Source organism: Aspergillus puulaauensis, chromosome 3, assembly GCF_016861865.1.
Source record: "Aspergillus puulaauensis MK2 DNA, chromosome 3, nearly complete sequence".
NCBI lineage: Eukaryota > Fungi > Ascomycota > Eurotiomycetes > Eurotiales > Aspergillaceae > Aspergillus > Aspergillus puulaauensis.
In genome coordinates, this window is record NC_054859.1 from 1,367,494 (window position 1) to 1,385,764 (window position 18,271).

Genomic DNA, 18,271 nt, shown 5'->3' on the forward strand with positions numbered 1-18,271 from the left:
GGGCTAATGCGACGCAACATCCGAAGATCGCAGGTTCGGCTTTGCGGGCGGCGGGAAATCTCCAGGGACCGCGGGAAAACGTTTGAGTAGCTCCAGGATGTGCCGGGATCACATTCGCTGCCCAGCAGCCAACGGAGATATTCTCTGGCGGTGATTTGAAATGCGCGCCGTTAGCAGCAGTCTAGCAGCAGTAAAATGACACAGTGTCAGCTATGAAGACACTCTGTGGACGGAGAAATGTCGCCTCCCAAGCCGCCAGCTGCACTCCGCAGTTCGCATGAACCTCATCCAAAGTCTGGAGTATGGAAAGTCGCCTGACCAACGTCACCAGCTTCTTATACCGCCGCTCGTGGTCGTCGATTTGTCTCGCCTCTCTGTAACCTGGATATCGCGGTTCCAAAAAGCTCGATATCGTGTAGCCCCTTCATTCGCATTATTGATTGTGTTATTCAAGACGGCCGGCTTCGGCGCGCACGGTGGGCGGAAAAGGAAGAGCTCCATCGCGGCCTCGTGGGGATAAGAAAAGAGTCTCCCTCGTCTCTTCAACAACAGCTCGCAGATTCCGCATCTCTCCTCCTGCTCGCCCTCCTCTGGCAGTTAATCATTTTCCGGCCAGCTCCGTTCTGCTCCGCGATACTTCAGCCTGTTCCGCCAGATCGCTGGTGCTGTCCCTCTGCGACTCCACCGTCTCTCCTTCCACCCGAGCCTCCTGCCTCAGTTCCCTCGGGTACGTCTGAATCGCCTTCTCCAAGGTTCACAGTGAAGGCCTCTACTTACCGATTGTCGAATCCGCTTCTAGCAGACCACGGGCTGTCATCCGCCCCTCCTCCACATCCTAGTATCGTTTATCCAGTTGCATTGATTGCGAAATAAGCCCAATTCCATTCTTCCACCATGTCGTCGGTTCGGTTCACTTCCGCATTGGCTCGCCGCTCCCTCAACTCCCCTCTCTCCTGCGCTGCCCCTCCTTGTTCCTCCGCTCTTCGCTCATTCTCCTCTGCCTCTTATTCTGCCCGATCTTCTTATTCTCCCTCTTCTTCTGCTTCCCCCTCTACCGCTCGCGCTCTTGCCTCGTCCTCTGCCCGCATCTCCCACCCCGCAGCTACTCGTGCTCTGTACCGCATCCAATCCCGCACCATGGCGACCGAAGGACCCAAGATCAAGGTTAAGAACCCCGTCGTGGAGTTGGACGGTGATGAGGTAGGTTCATTCCAGGCGTGGTCAAACGCGAAATTGAAATAAACTTCCCATTTTGGGCGTTGGGGTCCAGACTGCATGGTCTGGCCGTGCGCTGTGCGACGGCACCCTTATATCTTGGTTGTCTTGACCCTCGGAGCCGCATTTTCGTGGTGACCCTCCGTAGACGCGGGGGAAAACGGCGACATTTGCCCTACTTCCCTGTTGGACCGACGTTAATGCTCCGAGGGTCAAGACTCTGCAGCCAACAAGCGTGCTTCATCCTATTTACTATGTCACATGTCACTGACCTCCCCCTCCCTAGATGACCCGCATTATCTGGAAAGAAATCAGAGAAAAGGTGAGTCTTCGGTTATTGATCTCTGCTGCGTCATGTCTTGATGTGGCACCCGTTCTTGGCCGAGTTCAATGGCTAACAATTGCTTGCTGCTATAGTTGATCTTACCGTAAGTTGTGAATATACTCCTCGGCTTTGTTGTACCTTGGCTCAGACAAGCTAGCTTCCTTGACGTCGATCTCAAGTACTACGACCTGGTATGCATTCCATGGCTCCTCCTGCTGCATGTCTCCACCGAACTGACCTTTTTCCTGTAGGGCATTGAGTACCGTGACCAGACCGATGACAAGGTCACCGTCGACTCCGCTGAGGCCATCAAGAAGTATGGCGTCGGTGTCAAGTGCGCCACCATCACTCCTGATGAGGCCCGTGTCGAGGAGTTCAAGCTGAAGAAGAGTAGGCATTGAATGCCAACAGAGTGGGGAAACTGGCTAACATGTCTTCCCTAGTGTGGCTCTCTCCCAACGGCACTATCCGTAACATCCTGTACGCACCCCCGCCTTCACCTCTTTTGTTCAATTGTTGTCGCGAAGTGATAATTAATACCTTTTTAGCGGTGGTACCGTCTTCCGTGAGCCCATCGTCATTCCTCGCATCCCCCGTCTCGTTCCCGGCTGGACCAAGCCTATCATCATCGGCCGTCACGCCTTCGGTGACCAGTACCGTGCCACCGACCGTGTGATCCCCGGTCCCGGCAAGCTTGAGCTTGTCTACACCCCCGAGGGTGGTCAGCCCGAGTCCGTCAAGGTCTACGACTTCCAGGGCGGCGGTATTGCCCAGACTCAGTACAACACCGACGAGTCGATCAGTGGCTTCGCCCACGCCAGTTTCAAGCTCGCTATCGCCAAGAGCCTCCCTCTGTACATGAGCACCAAGAACACCATCCTGAAGAAGTACGATGGTCGCTTCAAGGATATCTTCCAGGAGATCTTCGACACCACCTACAAGAAGGAATTCGATGCCAAGGGTATCTGGTATGAGCACCGTCTCATTGACGACATGGTCGCCCAGATGATCAAGAGCGAGGGTGGCTTCATCATGGCTCTTAAGAGTAAGTTGGACTTGAAATAACAGATATTGAAGTTCACTGCTAATACCTTCTCCAGACTACGACGGTGACGTCCAGTCCGATATTGTTGCCCAGGGCTTCGGCTCCCTCGGTTTGATGACCTCGACTCTCATTACTCCTGACGGCGAGACCTTCGAGGCTGAGGCCGCCCACGGCACCGTCACCCGCCACTACCGCGAGCACCAGAAGGGCCGCGAGACCTCTACAAACCCCATTGCTTCCATTTTCGCCTGGACTCGTGGTCTTGTCCAGCGTGGTACGCTCGATGGGACCCCCGATGTCGTTAAGTTCGCCGAGGAGCTCGAGCTCGCCTGTATCGACGTCGTCAACGAGGAGGGCATCATGACCAAGGATCTTGCTCTTGCTTGCGGCCGCAAGGAGCGTGAGGCGTGGGTCACCACCCGCGAGTACATGGCTGCTGTCGAGCGCAGACTCCGTTCCAACCTGAAGTCCCGCCTGTAAATATACCATGATCTAGCGTTTTGTATATGATTTCCCTTACGCGTTTCAACCATTACGATACCTGCTCTAGCATACAACGATTGTTGGCTGGATTCTAACTAGATCTTGGGTGGCTTCATACGGGGTCCGACGCCTGGACTGCACGTTCCGGACTCGTAGGGATGAAGAAGGAAAAGTTCGTTCTTACATGGGAAGCGAACATGCGGAGCACGGCAAAATCTTCTCTTTTCATTATGTCTCATTCTTACCGGAGACCTGGAAGCGAAGGTTATCCTTACCTCGGTAGCTCTAGGTATGACGATCGCTTGCTGGACTTGCCACTACGAATATACAGCTTGGCTTTAGCTAGATAGAAATTATTTGTTACCTACCTACCTACCCAATTCTTATGTTCTCGCTTGTAGGCAGATCTTCAGCGCGGGCTTTTCTCGGCGGGCGCTTTCACCTGTTACCGTATCCGGCGAGTCATTTACATCAAGGCTGTCACTATACAACGTTCCAAGGTTACATGATTCCGACCCGTGGATCGGATCCCCCATCCGCGAAGTACCAGGGTCCAATCCTCCTTGGGCGAGTCTCGATTATGCAGTGCAGTGCGGTGATCTGGTTGGCCGCCACCACTAGTCCTTGACGCAATGGGCCATTTGGGGCATTGTGTGCCATCAACGGGCTGTCTCTACCACGCCCCCTGGCGGTAGGCGTAAATCCCTCTCACACATGGCTCTCTTTACGACTGTGATTCTAGCCAGGCACTCGCACCATCTCGCGCGTCGACTGCGCTGTCGAAGTACAGGATGTATGTCCTTCCTGTCTCGATAGTATTCATCTCAGTGGCCACCATAGTGGTGGCCCTGAGGCTTTTCACGCGCATTCATCTGCTTAATTCTCCGGGCTGGGACGATTGGTGTCTTCTGGTTGCCATGGTGTGTGTGCCGTTATATGGCTTCTATCACGGACTTTTGGGGAGTTTGAGGTGGATTGGTTGGACTAATTGGTTATAGATAACGGACTATGCATTCTTCGGCGTTTTGATAGCTGGTGCGAGATTCCGGATTCAATTGCTGGGTGTATAGAGTGTTGACATGGTTTAGAGCATGAATATGGCCTAGGGACGCCGGAGACGATGCTTCCAGCTGACACATATCGGAATCAACTCAAGGTGAGCATTGCAGTTTCTGAGAGCGACGACTAGAGTTATGTACTTACAAGTGACGCTTGAATAGATGTTATGGGTCTCTGTTCCCTTACACAACCTGACACTCCAGCTCACGAAGATTTCGATGATCATTCTATACATGCGCCTTTTCCCGACCAAAATCTACCGCATGATATTGATAACCGTACTGGTAGTGTTCATCGGTGCTACGATATACATGGTCATTGGCACCTTTCTCGTATGCGTCCCGGTCCATGTGTTTTGGGACACGGAAAACGACGATAGATGCAGCCAGCGCGCGGCAGTGTGGTTTGTTAATGCTGGCCTACAAATTACGAGCGATTTTATCATCGTCATCCTACCTATGCCCTTGCTTGTCAGGTTGCGGATCCCTTTCAGACAGAAGATCTGCCTGATGATGATCTTTGCCCTTGGTTTATTGTATGTTGCCATTCGCCCCAGATGCTTCTGCATGGTGTTTGGGACACTGCTAACGTAGTTGCACTCTAGTGTGTGTGCTACGAGCATAGCTCGTTTATATTCTCTGGTCAGTCTTGTAAAAACTGGGGGAAGAGATTACAGCCGTATAGTTTGCCCCTCCCAGTGTCTTCTTCAAATAGCACAACTAACAGGGTGATACCAGGCCATAATGGCCTCGTTGCAATATGGTCATTCGTTGAAGCCAATGTCGCCCTCGTCTGCGCCAGTCTGCCGACATTCAGACAACTCATCCTACACGTCTTCCCCCGCCTCCTGCCCTCAAGTGCTCGCAAAAATTACAGCCGCCGTTCGGAGAAAGGGTTACAAGACCCAGGGTGGACTTGGGGTCCATTCACAGGCCCGTCCAATTACTCTGCGGATGTTTCTGTAAGTGCGGACCAGGACTCAGCTTCGCACTGTGAGGATGGCATCCAGGTTGTGAGAGAGTTACGGTGGGAGACGGGTTCGGTTGCTAGTGGGAGCGAGAATGCAGAGCGGGAGAATAAGGCTGAACGAGGAGAGCCTGTTCGTATTCCGACTCCCACTATCCAATTTGAATAGACATTATATAGAGATATAATAAACGAAGATGTGATAACTATGATATACTACACTAGCCATGGCAAGCTGGAGTCGGACTCACCAATGGTGCCTTGGGCAACAACTCGCTCGGCTTTTATGGAAGGAGCACCTACCCAGGCAGGCACCTGTGCTGGGGTGCACTTTCCATAATGAGAAACGGGAATGCCTCTATAACAGCATTCAGGCGACTTAGATATTTCCTCCTGCATATTCCTTCTTGTCAGCATCATTTCAGTCTAATCACCACTTCATTCGTTTTATATCACATTCGTTTATCGTTCCAGCTTATTTAGCCCCATGTGGCAGCCATTTCCCAAGTTCTACATTGTTCGACCAGACGCCAAACAAGTACCCTTAATTCCTCTCGACGAACTGCCGTCGTGGCTCCAGATCGGTTTCCTCGACTGGAATGACCCGAACCTGTACATGTTCATGATTCCAGCCACCACCAGCATCGTACCTCGTGAAGGGGAGTACGATGTTATTTGCCAATATTGTCTAAACAGCGTTGACAACACTCTTCACAGAAGTGCATCAGAGTCCGGTAACGACGCCGGATCTTCAATCTGTGCAACGCACAATCACCAGATGGCAACCAAATCCCCCAGTGCTGCCGACATTGCGGCCCTTGTCCCGCAGACTGTCGATAACCATAAGAAAATTTCTGGCCTTTCTTATATACCTGGGTCCGACAAAGTTATCCCCAGTCCCACGGCGTATCCTGGCCCTCTTCTGCAACAACCGCCTTTCCATTCAGTTCTTCAACGTCCTATTGTTGGCATGTGTCTTATAAGGGTTGTGCAGTTTATGTGGGGACTCGTGCCAACCTTGACTTCGCAGCCGCCTTTGACCAACGGTGTACCTACAGAGGAGGAGCATGAGGGGCATTTGGAGGAACACGACGAGAATGAGGCTGGGGAAGAAGACCCACTGCTTCCACCCCTTGATACCAATGTAACAGGGCCTTTCCAGCCAAACCCGACTGCGGTGGAGCCAGCGGCGCTTACCAGTGCATTGTTAAGGTTACGTCGACAACGCGAGTCATCAGGATTTGAGCTCCGCGAGCCTGATGAAGAAGGTCAGCAGTCTCAGCACAGTCACCAAAGCCAACAAGGTCTGCCAGGGCCTCAAGGGCCTCAAGGACCTCAAGGACCTCAAGGACCCCGTGGCCCCATACGTCTGCCATGTCCTCCATCTGCCAGCGGTCCATCCGGCCCAGCGTCAGAGCAAAGTGATGATGAAGTCCCCGCCAGGATGCTAGATCCGGATGGCAATCCCTCGGACCTGGATTTGTGGATAGCTGGGGTACCCTCCCTGAGTGGCTATGATTCGGTTCGTCTACAACAGACAGTGGACTCTATGTTAGCCGGCGCGTACCACAGGGGATTACAGGATAGGGAAGCTGCTAAAAAGCGAGTTCTCGGCATCCACCACGCAAACGCTCAGCTACTGTCTGATTATTCCCCGTCCCCTTTGTCAAACCAGCAGACTCTGGAAAGCACTGGAATATCATCGGACACGCCTGGCTCGAAATATGATGATGAGGAGACAGATGTACCCGATCCTCAGAATTTGAAACCTCCATTAGATGAGCCAGATGATGATGGAAATGTCTCTGAGGATTCTAAAAAACAGCAGGACTCTGCAGATGAGGACGATAATGACTCGCAAATTTCGAACGACGCGGGAAATCCACGAGACCCTAAAGACCCCGAAGACCCCCAGGACCCTCCTAACCCTCAAAATTCTTCAAACAACGATGATTCTCAAGAGCCACATGATTCGCCGACTCAACAGGATTATGGTCATGATGAATCAAACCAGAAAGATTCAGAAGGATCTCACAGTGCACCAGATTCTCATGCTTGTGGAGGCGACTCGGTTTTGCGAGATACACCAACTCCACAACCAAGCAAGTCTAGTCAAAGCCGGAGTAATTACCGTCTGACACCACATCTTGCCCCGAGACCCTCCCGAGGTACAACTCCTCGTGGACACGGATCCGGTCGTTTAGCTCCTGCGCCGCCAGCTCCTCCGCCGAGGAGTCGAACAAACTCGGGAACTCAAAGGGGCGACACTTCGAAATCGAGGACTCCGTTTCAGAAAAATGTACCAGGTACTGCTGCGGGTGAAGATAAAGGTGTGGACAGTCCCGATATCAGTGGTGCCCTCGCACCTTCCAATCGAAACAGTCAAAAGCCTTCGCCAGGATCAAACCCAAAAGCGAATACCCAAAAGACATCCGTAACCAGTCGGATCAAGGGCGACCCAACACAATCCCAGGAAGACGCCCAATCCGGCAGAGTGTCGCGTCAAGGACATATAACGAAATCAGTCCGTTTTGATCTTCCTTCAGAAAATGACGAGATCAAGGTTGGGGAGCAGCTGAAAAGGCCGGTTTTGACACGAAGGAATTGTGGGGGTATTGAGAAGGCAAAATCATAGCCCATTGGGCTAGGATTGACAGTGGGGTGATGTGAGATGTCAAGGACATTATTTTTAGTTATATGATGCTCCTCGGAGCTCTTCTGGGAATTAGTATAGACAGATCGGTTAGACTTGAATAGATGGTTATAAATTGAAAATTGTCAGCAAAGCATGTCTTCACTTCGAAATACATATTCACAAAGTGAAGAAACGAGTGAGTCGGATAAAGCATTCTGAGCTTTGGCGCCATCGACGATGATTACTCCCGGCTAGGGCACATCCGCATCCGATCGAGATGGCGATCTGATAGACAGGGCATCACTGGGAGTCTCGAAATTGAAGGTCTGATGCAGTGGAGGCGCAAATGTTCTGTCATTGAGATGATAGCAGTAAGCCAGAATCTGGCCTCCCGTGGGGCCGCAGGATGAGTGTTGACAGTGTTCACCATAGATATAGTTACTACCATCTCAGCAGCCCAGATAGGCTTAGCGGGAATAGCTCTGCTTCGTATCCAGAGCAGCTTCGATCAAGCGGAGAGAGTTCCAATACTTTACCCCTGAATCGCTGAAATCTTTAATTTATATACTTCTTCAACAAGACCCTCGATTTCCGCAAGAACCTTAAGATGTGCCGACGTGAATTGAAAGAAGGGGATATGCCTACAGTCACTGGTGAAATAGCGGTGATGCTGGACGTGCTGGGGTACCGCCAGGGGGACAGCCGAATCCTTGAAGCCATTGTCCTAGTAGGCCCTGTGATGGAAGTCGAGGAGTTTGACTTTGACGATGGCTCGAAGTCGACGCACTTCAGCTTCAAGCCAACGGGCACGGAACTGGTCTTTGAGGATGATATCCTAAAAATGATAATGGTACGGACCCAACCGGGCAGCCAGGATGAAACCTACGGGCTGTATCCTCGACCAGCGGCGCTGGTAGATGGACTGTCCACTACTGCTAGCCGCGCCGAAGTCTCAGCGTTCCTAGGCGATCCGGAACATGTTGGGCTGGATTTCGACCGGTACATGGTCAACAGTCGCTATCTGCATTTCGAGTTTGATATGAACGGTCGAGTCACCAGAATCTCTGCCCTACTTGAGCCCGTCGGAATGGAACCGTAGGGGCGTAAAATGACCGAGTGTTACCAGATAAGGGGATAGTCCTGGGACTATCCTGAGACACTAATAGACCCAGGAGGCTGGGGGAAACCATGAGTTTGAGTTGCACAACATTAGTTCCTCAAGCCCTAGCGAGTGTGAAGTCTATTGATTCAACTTTGAGTTGATATTGATTGTTGAATAAATTGTGAATGTTGTCGCCGAGCGGGGGCTTACGGGTTCACGTGAGGTACAGCCAGGTCCCTTGCGTTGGAGCTCCTGACCTCATCCCAGCTCTAATACATCCGTCAACTTGTCTACAGCTGCAACACATTACGCTCCTTGCCTCCAACTCGTAATCTTACGCCCTGATATCCCCAACAACAAACAATGTCCAACCCAGGCAACCACCCAGACACCCCCAACATCCCCACCTCCTCCGCCGTCCTCCGCATCCAAAGCTCCATCCTCATCGACGCGCCCATCCAAGATGTCTGGAATGCACTCACAGACACATCAACCTACCCAAAGTGGAACCGGTTCGTGCCACGGGTGACAGTGCGCAAGCAGCCGGAGGAGGACTCGAATACCGACGATGCGGTCCTAAGAAACGGGACAAAATTCACCTTCCACGTTAACATGTACCCGGAGAAAAGTGACTCCCCGGAGCCTGATGCATCTGGGTTACAGGATACATTTCTCCAGGTTATTGAAATCGAAACGCCAACGACGACGACAACAACAAAGACTGGCAGTGCAGGTAAAGGGGGCAGGATTGTCTGGGCGAGTGATCCCGATGCCGGCGGGCTGGTTTCCTCGCTTCTCACTGCTGAGCGCGTGCATGAGGTTTCTGAGGTTGAGGATGGAAATGGCAAGATGGTGACGGAGGTGCGCAATTGGGAGAGCCAGGTGGGGTATCTTGCTTATGCAGTGAAGTGGATGTTTGAGGGGCGGTTGAGGGGGAATTTCAGGGCTTGGGAGGAGGGGTTGAAGGGGTTTGTGGAGAGTGAGGCGAGGAATGTCGGGAAATAGATCGAGTATTTACTGTAGTAGTATACGTATACGTATCGGGTGATTCTGCTCTTGTCGTCTTGGCAGCCTTATTCCCGATCCGCTGGGACCCGGATGATATCACGGTGCAGGACGTGGCTTGGGAAGTTGGAATTGCCATGGAAGCGAAGAATATCAGCAACGGCGGCGGGCCGTTGGAGCAGCGAAGATCGCCAAGTCTCGGCCAGTCGAACTGTCAAAAGAAACGTCGTACTCCTAGTAACACTAGCTGTAAAATAAGCGGGTCCACGTGGGTCGAGGATTGGCCCTAGAGCACTCCAGCTTCATTTGACGGGATGTTCGACCAAGTATAGGAGAGTAAAAGACCCTGGTTCTGCGATTATGTTGCATGGCATTTGATCCAGAGACCCTGTGGCCTTCTCAATAACAGCTTTATTGTAGTAAACAAGGAGTTACGTTGCCCTTATTATACTTTTACAATATAACTTCTCAAATAGTACCCACTACTGCCAAGATAGGATTATGATATATTGTTACACTGTTGGCAGAGTAAAGGATCGCGGAAATGAGAGACTCAGGAGATAGATGCATTAACAGATTCGAACTCACGGCCTGTTGAGGTGTATAAAATAAGGTGCCAAAAAAAAACTTTGTGCAGGCGTGTGGCAAATGCTATACCCAAACCATTCGACCACCGGGCCATTATGATGCGAAATCAACTCTTATTTATGGCTACCACGTATGACCTTTGTTCCTCGACTGTCGGATAAGAAGCCACACTATGCTGTTCAATTGACTTAGCATTGTTTTTTCTCAAAGACTCACAACCTGGAACCTGAATACTAAGGGGTACTACACTATTTGAATTAGAGTATATGGACCGTCTTTCTAGTACATAATTTGTTTTTCCTGTCTTTGCGGTTTGGAGCGATAAGCCTCAGTAATATTAATGGACGCCGCAAATTGAGACTACGGCTACTGTGGACTGATAACATGAATGAGACTCTGAACTATAACTAGGGCCAGGTTCATATAATTACTTAGTACGTACGTCTTAGTAGATAAGCTTGGACCAGATGGATCTCACTCTGGTCACTCTTGTGAATACCACCAAGCTTCTATCTCGTGTAAGATAGTTAGCTTCTTATGGGCGATACTTATTTAGCCCATATTAAAATTGGCTCGAACGACAGCTGTTTGGGGTGCAGATGGTACAAAGAGATATCGGGTTGCCGCATTTGTTGAGCCGGTCTGGATTGGGGCTAGCGCGGTAATCCCAGTGTATTTGATACGGCACCACATTTTGGACTTCATGCGGTTTGCGCCAATCCAACATGACTGCAACAGTGCAACCACGCCGTCCACGAGCCTGTCAAGTAACTGTGGTGTGTCTAATCCGACGTAGCAGTAGGACTAAGCGGCGGGATCATGATGCGCTGCTGTGCGACACGTAAGGGCACAAAGCGAGTTCCACGGTTCCTCCATGGCAATTAAGCTCGCCGTCGATCTCTCATTTTATTCTGGCGCGCCGTTTCCTTTTTTCTTTATCTCTCTCGCGCGCCCTCGCTCTTTTTTATTTCTTCTCTTCCCTCGCCTCTAATGTTCTGTTATTGACCTGGCAGACCCAGCCCCCTTCAACATGCTTCTCATACGCCTATCAATCCAACTCCGTCGCTTCTCTGGCTCGGCCACCCGTTCCTGACCACAGCGTTAAACTTTGCTTCGCTTCCGGAACTCGATGTCTCGCCACCAGCACTGAGTTCAAGCAAGAGTGTATTCTTGACTCATACCGGGCTCGGTTCAAATAGAGGCTGCTGCTCTGCTCTCCTTCATCCTTCTCCATCTATCTTCATTCTCTAGCACGTTCATTAAACCCAGATTTTCTATCGTCTCGACTTGATCGTGTTATCGATACGCCTCTCATTCCATACTTCTGCTACATATTTTTCATCCGCACACGACTTATCCCTCCTTAAAGCAGCTTATCTAGCGCTATACCGTGAGCCATGGCGACTCATACACCCATGATACTATCTATCTCCACCAAGCCCCAGAATGGCACTGCCACCGTGCCAGGGCTTGGCCTTACGCCTCCAGTAACCCCGACCTCAGACGACTGCAACCCCTCGGAAGCTTGCGCAGGCAGCTCCACGTCGCATGCTGTGGCGGACTCGAGTCCCCCGCAGTTTTCTGATGAGCTGGAATACCAGCGCGACGAGAAAGGTCGCCCCATCTCATTTGGTAGCGGTGCTTGGAGCGTCGTCTACAAGGCCTTCGCCTCGCCTCGTGCGAGTAACCCTACTCGCCCAATTACGCCCCCAGGCTCACCCGCCCCGGCGGGTCGCTTGGTGGCTGTCAAAACGCCAGGCAGAGGAGATGCGCGGCATATTCTGCACGCAGAAGCCGTCACCCTCACTCGCGCCAGCTCTGTACCCGACTCAGAGCATTACATTGTACCATTCCACGGCTACATCACGGACTCTGCTTCCATCGTCATGCCGGCAATTCCTCTATCTTTATCCACCTATATTGAAGACAAGGCACTCCTCGCCCGCCAAAACTTCAGCACAAGAACCATGCTTGATCCCGTCCTAGGGCCAGCCCAGTGGTATGACCTCGCCAAGAAGCTCATTACCGGTTTATCATGGCTCCATTCCAACGCACAAATCGTGCACGGCGACATCAAGCCACATAACATCCTCCTCCAGCCGCGTACGTCCCTCGACAACGACATGGACCCGGCAGAGTTCCCGTATGAACCACTACTTGCCGACTTCTCATCCTCCTACTCAATCACTGCCTCGAAAAAACCAACAGGCACTGCTCTCTCAGCCGTCACACCCCCCTTCACGGCTCCGGAACTTCTTCGCAACCTATCCTCGCCAGATGCCATCCCCACCCCGGCGTCAGACGTCTTCTCCCTCGCCGTCACCCTCCTCGCTGCTGCAACAGGCGATCTCCTCATCTACTCCGGCTTCAATGGCCCCCAGCGTCTGATGCGCGCAAAGGACGGTCACCTCGTCATCGACTTCGCCCGGTCCGGCAACAACGGCTCGCGCGTCCCTAAGAACGGAACAGTCGAGAATATCATCAAGCCTGCCATCGCTAAGGACCCCGCTGAGAGGGTAGTCCCTAGTGCGTGGCTGAAACTGGCTGAGTCTGTTGGGGCGTAGCCGCCTGCCAGAGCCGTCCTTCGACAAATATACGATCACGACCACCTACCTATTCTTGGTTAACGGACAATTTGTTTTCGCATATGGTGCTATATCTTTTTGCATCTTGGTTTGCATATGTACTCTACTATCATGTATACCTTGCTGTCTCTTTTATGTTATCTGACCCACCATGTACTCTTTCCTATTGCATTTTCCCTTCTCAAATCCCATTTCGATGATACCCTCTATACTGTTATTTTTAGACTGACGATTGCGAGGCTCTGTACTGCGCTGTTTGTTTGCTCATGTTTGCTCATGTCTGCGCATTCTTGTTTTTCCATCATATGGTGTGCCATATATATACCCTATAATCGGGTTTCATGTACTCCTCAATATGAGATGTTTCATCCACCATTGACTTCCTATATCGTAGTAACCAAGTACGTAGTTTACCATCCTTTGATCTATATAATTATTGGTAAAGCCCTTAGCCGGGTTGTATTGTCAAGCTAGACCAAAAGCAGCTTAATTTCTTACTCTCTACTGAGTAATATTAAAGAGGGAGAGGGACAATACAGTCTAAGCAGTAGTCCATGTTTGGTATTCCCATAATCTAGCTGTCTATCTATAAATATCTGTCTGTATCTAGTTATATGGTGCATTCTATACAGCACAATGCCGAATGCATCAGCGATTTGGCGCACGGACCTCCAATCACCCGAACTCCGTTTCCAATCCAACCAACACCAAAATAAACCAACCAACAAACCCACGCAAACAATGCAAATATCGGAATCCAATAAAATGAGAGAAGGGGGGTATATATAGTAAAAATACAGAATCACCATTTCTTCCTCGTCCCATCAGTGAGGAACTCTCTGGTTTGTGCACTTGTCATCGACCCCCCCAATAACCGACTCAGCTGCACAGCAGACGCGTCCGAGCCTGTGTCCGCGTACTCTATGGACAGATCCCAGAGTGTCGGGATGGAGAGGATGCGACAACGGACGTCGCTAAGATCATAGTCGAGGTTTTCCTGGTAGGAGGATATCGGGTTTGGTTGTGCTGATTTCGCCGATGCTGTTGTGGATTTGCGCTTGGTCGTTTGTAACTGTAGGTCTTCAGGGTGTTTGTCAAAGTCTGAAATCAGGGTCGTAGGGAGAGACTCGTAGTCTTTCTTAGGGCGTTTGGATGCGTATTGGGCGAGGCTGGGGATAGCCTTGATGATGGAGTTTGCCGTGTGGTTTGGAAAGAAAAGCTCCATTAGGGTTGGGACGGTGAGGAGGTTGTTTGTTTGTAGGGAGTTGGTGAAGGCTGTGAAGAACCGGGTTGCGACATCTCGTTTGATGTGGTCCAGGCGGTTCAGGCGCACTACTGCTGGCGGGTTGGGGTCTGCTTCGAAGTACGCGAAGGTCCGGTAGACTTCGCGCGGGTATATTTCGTCGGGATGAATGATAAGAGGTTGGAAGGGGCGGCGGTCGAAGAGGAGAAGGGCGTCGTCGAAGTCTCCTGTGTGAAAGGCGGCGCGTCGATCATCCATGAGATGAGGAAGTGCGCGAGTGATATCAAAATGCGTTTTGGACATTTCTTCATTCATTGATTGGCGGAGATTTTCGATTCTCGTCACCGTGCGTTCCAGAGCCCATAGTTTGGTATTGGGGTCTGCCGCGCGCCGCGAGATAGATTTGTTAAGGTCGTCGATTTCGTTTTGCTTAGCTACAAGGTTGGCGCGCTGGTAGGTCTGGCTATTTTCTTGCAGGAGCAGGGTACATGCGCGTCGATAGCCCTTTTTGAGCTTCTCGTAGTCGTCGTGTCCTGGGTCGGCATTGTTAAAATTTTCGAAAACCTCGACGTATCTCTCGTTCTGTTGGGTCTTGACGCGCGGAGCGTAAGGAGTCTGCTTTCGATCGGGTAGTGGACTCTCAGGTGCCTGTTCGATTGGTGGGTATGCTCTGCCTTTAGGGACAATGACTCTTTTGTTCGAGGCCCTCTTCTCGACGCGCGCCGTGCCGTCAACCAACACATCCCACTGCTTCTGAAAACCCCAAGAGCCCCTTGTGTCATCCACTAAGGATGCTACCTCGAATGTATGAAGTGCGACCTGCTCAGCTAAGAGTGACGGACGAACACGGGCGCTGATGTGGCGTGGAAGGACCGCTGACACATCCTGTGAAGACAACGATGCCAGTAGTCGTACGCTCCCGTAGGAATGAAGACCAGCCTGCCGCATACATTCCTCCAAAAACACTGACATCCATCGTGCGCCGCTGAAATGATCCTTCGTGCTCCGGGGACCCGGGGGATTGGCCAAGACTAGGAGCGTATTATTTTTTGGTAGGGCCACTTGGGACTTCTTTCTCGGTGGCCCTTGTTCGGGGAAATGTTCAGTAAGCACAGTTTTCCAATCTCGTACAGCGGTTAGGTCCGTCGAAGCTAGTTTGTAGCTTGGGCATCGTTCGGACAATGGTTCGAGGAAGGACTTGTGTAATTTAAGGTCTGGCTCAATGAGGACATGTCTGCGCGGTTTCAAAAGATCATTTATTTTGGACGACAAGAGGCCGGGCCCAGGCCATAGATCGAGGATATCGACCGGAGCTTTTCGCCGGAGGAACGGGGAGAGGCGCTCCACGATATCGTCTATGGATGATCGGTGTTAGTCTAATACAGACAGAGAGGGGGAAAGGATAGACTGACCACATAGACCTTCACTCACAATATTCGGTTTGTTGCCCCCCGCCTTGCTCCTGGGAAGGACTCCGTGAAGCTTTTTGGTGATGGGAAACTGCTTGACGGGCGCCCATCGAGGGATTATTGACATAGTGAAAGGCAAAGATGTAGAGGGGGAATTCAGATCAGCATCAGACTGAGTTCGATCGAGACTCCATCATCAAATGCGCTTCGCGGCTTGGGTAGTTGACAAGTGCGGAAGAAGCTTGAGCTTTGGGAGCTTTTTGCGACGCGGAAGAGACCAAAACCTCCGGAGCCCCGCCGACCTGCGACCATCATCCTCCTCCATCACCCCCTTCCCACGCGCCCCTCTTCGATGGCTCGAGATTTTCCTTGATCATTCCATTCCTCTGCGGATGGAATAGCTCTCTTTGATTATGATCCGTCTAGCCGTCTGTGACCTTACTCTCTGTCTGCTGCCTAACACCCCTCTCGCCTGACTCAATATTTAGTCTGCGACTGCCTGCCTCACGGTCTGAACCTGGCTTCCGGCTTCAAGCTCCCCCAATCGGACTCCATACTGTCATGGCATCTCTATCCTCGCCCCCGAACACTGGGGCCTCCGCTCCGCAGAGCGTGGAGAAGATCACTCGTCTTGCTCAAGATTACAAATTCAACCCTTCGGTTCCTCTGCGTTACTGGCTGAGGACCGCTGCTACGCTCGTTCGCGAGGTTTGTGGCCCATTTACTCTATTTTTCATTTTTTATAATGCTAACTGGTTATGGTAGGCACGTATTTACCTGCGCGAAGGACACGATGAACAGGCGTACCTACTCCTATTCCGACATGCCCAATTGGTGCTCGTACATTTGGCCGGCCACCCAGACTTGAAGGACGGGAAGGATGTGAGAGAAGAGCGGAAAACTTTGGTAACTGCTGAAAAGGAGGTCAAGGAGAATTTGGAGATACTGGAAAAACTGAAACCGAGAATCAACAAGCGGTATGAGCGGTATACGCAATTGATGCGTGAGCGGCAATCCCGCGTGTCGTCGTCCGCTGCAGTGAGCCCCGCTGCATCAAGTCAGCAGATACAACCTCCGGACCCTGCCCTCTCGGGCGTCACTGAACCTTTAGAAGCTGGGAAAGATAGTGATCTGGCTGTCAAACTGGCACGAACTGAGATCAGTCGAAGGGCAACAGCCAGGAACGCCATACGCCAACTGAGCGGTGGGGACGAGTCGAGCCGACGCGCCGCAGGCATATGGGGAGATTGGGAAGAAGCTCTGCAGCGAAATGAAGGCAAAGAGCCAGACGATCTGAGCCGGCGCATCCAAGAAGTGCGTCTCAACCTAGAAGCTCGACCGCAGACAGATGGTCGGAAAGCCAAGTCTGGAACGCGGCCGTTGACTGAGATCTCGTCTACATCCACCTACAAATACCCGACTGTTCCCCGACAAAAACCTCTTGATATCCTGCCTTCTGCGTTAGAGAAGCCGCGCGCTGAACCCCGCAAGCTCACGAAACCGCCGCCGGCACTTCCTCCGAAAGAGGGTTTCCAGATTATCCAACCGAGCGATCTAGATGGAGTACCGCCTCGCCCAGACAAAGTACCGCAGGAAATCTTGTCAGAAGCTGCACCAACAGTACCTACAAAAGTGGCTCCGGATGATAAACGTAAGGGCTTAGACCCCGCCAGTTTCACATTCAAACCATCCGCTTACCTTGAGAACGGCACTCCGCTCCGCACTGTCTTTCTCCCACCGCAACTACGATCGCATTTCCTTTCTCTCGCTGCATCCAACACTCGCAAAAACTTGGAAACGTGTGGCATCCTTTGTGGCACACTGATATCCAACGCTCTTTTCATTTCTCGCCTCCTTATCCCTGAACAAATATCCACGTCAGATACCTGCGAGACAGTGAATGAGTCCGCAATATTTGACTACTGCGACTCTGAAGATCTAATGGTGCTTGGCTGGATCCATACGCACCCCACCCAAACCTGCTTCATGAGCTCACGGGACCTACACACGCATTGCGGCTACCAGGTTATGCTGCCGGAGAGTATTGCGATTGTTTGTGCGCCGAGTCAAACCCCCAACTGGGGTGTTTTCCGCTTGACAGACCCGCCGGGGCTCAAATCTGTCCTGGGTTGTACTCAGACGGGGTTGTTTCATCCACACGCCGAGACCAACCTCTACACAGATGCCTTGCGCCCCGGACACGTATTTGAGGCCAATGGGCTAGAGTTTGAGACGGTCGACCAGCGGGTGAACCAGCTATGATCACGATTTACGCTCATGATCCTTTGCATTTTCGATACCTATTAGTGTTTATTCCCCATGTGCAAGCACCGAGTCTAGGTGATCCTCGATAACTTTAGGGATGGTTTAGAAAAATAAAAAAACAATTTAAGAAAGAAGCCATGTCGAGTAAGCTACGTAGTACATAAGCTATTTACCCAAGTAAGGTAGGCGTGGCATCAACGGCCGTTGGTTACTGGTTAGCCTTACAAGACGGACAGGAGCTTCAACCCCGCCGAACCAAACCCCAACGGCCAGCCTCAACTCCACCTCCGTCTCTCCCGAATTCCCAGTCTCTCGACTCCGTCCACTTTGGCCTCATTCGTCTCCG

At 51.5% G+C, this 18,271-nt stretch overlaps 8 protein-coding genes across 8 annotated transcripts; 7 read left to right on the forward strand and 1 right to left on the reverse strand.

Moving 5' to 3' along the window:
* Positions 1-894: 894 nt before the first annotated feature.
* IDP1 (NADP-dependent isocitrate dehydrogenase) lies at positions 895-3,065 on the forward strand (the record flags this gene model as incomplete). Its single annotated transcript, XM_041701655.1, has 8 exons — positions 895-1,200; positions 1,502-1,537; positions 1,633-1,643; positions 1,698-1,731; positions 1,792-1,930; positions 1,984-2,020; positions 2,089-2,585; positions 2,641-3,065. The coding sequence occupies 8 exons, from the start codon at positions 895-897 to the stop codon at positions 3,063-3,065; spliced, it is 1,485 nt and encodes a 494-aa protein (XP_041554518.1).
* A 794-nt stretch (positions 3,066-3,859) lies between these two features.
* APUU_30550S (uncharacterized protein) lies at positions 3,860-5,262 on the forward strand (the record flags this gene model as incomplete). Its single annotated transcript, XM_041701656.1, has 6 exons — positions 3,860-3,988; positions 4,067-4,103; positions 4,157-4,224; positions 4,289-4,662; positions 4,732-4,805; positions 4,865-5,262. The coding sequence occupies 6 exons, from the start codon at positions 3,860-3,862 to the stop codon at positions 5,260-5,262; spliced, it is 1,080 nt and encodes a 359-aa protein (XP_041554519.1).
* A 318-nt stretch (positions 5,263-5,580) lies between these two features.
* On the forward strand, positions 5,581-7,728 carry APUU_30551S (uncharacterized protein; the record flags this gene model as incomplete). The annotated part of the gene is made up of 1 exon (XM_041701657.1): positions 5,581-7,728. One exon carries the CDS (start codon positions 5,581-5,583, stop codon positions 7,726-7,728), a length of 2,148 nt encoding a protein of 715 aa, XP_041554520.1.
* A 607-nt stretch (positions 7,729-8,335) lies between these two features.
* On the forward strand, positions 8,336-8,827 carry APUU_30552S (uncharacterized protein; the record flags this gene model as incomplete). The annotated part of the gene is made up of 1 exon (XM_041701658.1): positions 8,336-8,827. One exon carries the CDS (start codon positions 8,336-8,338, stop codon positions 8,825-8,827), a length of 492 nt encoding a protein of 163 aa, XP_041554521.1.
* A 366-nt stretch (positions 8,828-9,193) lies between these two features.
* Positions 9,194-9,835, forward strand: APUU_30553S (SRPBCC domain-containing protein; the record flags this gene model as incomplete). Its single annotated transcript, XM_041701659.1, has 1 exon — positions 9,194-9,835. The coding sequence occupies one exon, from the start codon at positions 9,194-9,196 to the stop codon at positions 9,833-9,835; it is 642 nt and encodes a 213-aa protein (XP_041554522.1).
* Positions 9,836-11,820: 1,985 nt separating this feature from the next.
* Positions 11,821-12,987, forward strand: APUU_30554S (protein kinase domain-containing protein; the record flags this gene model as incomplete). Its single annotated transcript, XM_041701660.1, has 1 exon — positions 11,821-12,987. One exon carries the CDS (start codon positions 11,821-11,823, stop codon positions 12,985-12,987), a length of 1,167 nt encoding a protein of 388 aa, XP_041554523.1.
* Positions 12,988-13,810: 823 nt separating this feature from the next.
* Positions 13,811-15,787, reverse strand: APUU_30555A (uncharacterized protein; the record flags this gene model as incomplete). The annotated part of the gene is made up of 2 exons (XM_041701661.1): positions 13,811-15,606; positions 15,664-15,787. 2 exons carry the CDS (start codon positions 15,785-15,787, stop codon positions 13,811-13,813), a joined length of 1,920 nt encoding a protein of 639 aa, XP_041554524.1.
* Positions 15,788-16,221: 434 nt separating this feature from the next.
* Positions 16,222-17,922, forward strand: APUU_30556S (putative endosome-associated ubiquitin isopeptidase (AmsH); the record flags this gene model as incomplete). Its single annotated transcript, XM_041701662.1, has 2 exons — positions 16,222-16,368; positions 16,426-17,922. The coding sequence occupies 2 exons, from the start codon at positions 16,222-16,224 to the stop codon at positions 17,920-17,922; spliced, it is 1,644 nt and encodes a 547-aa protein (XP_041554525.1).
* Positions 17,923-18,271: the final 349 nt, after the last annotated feature.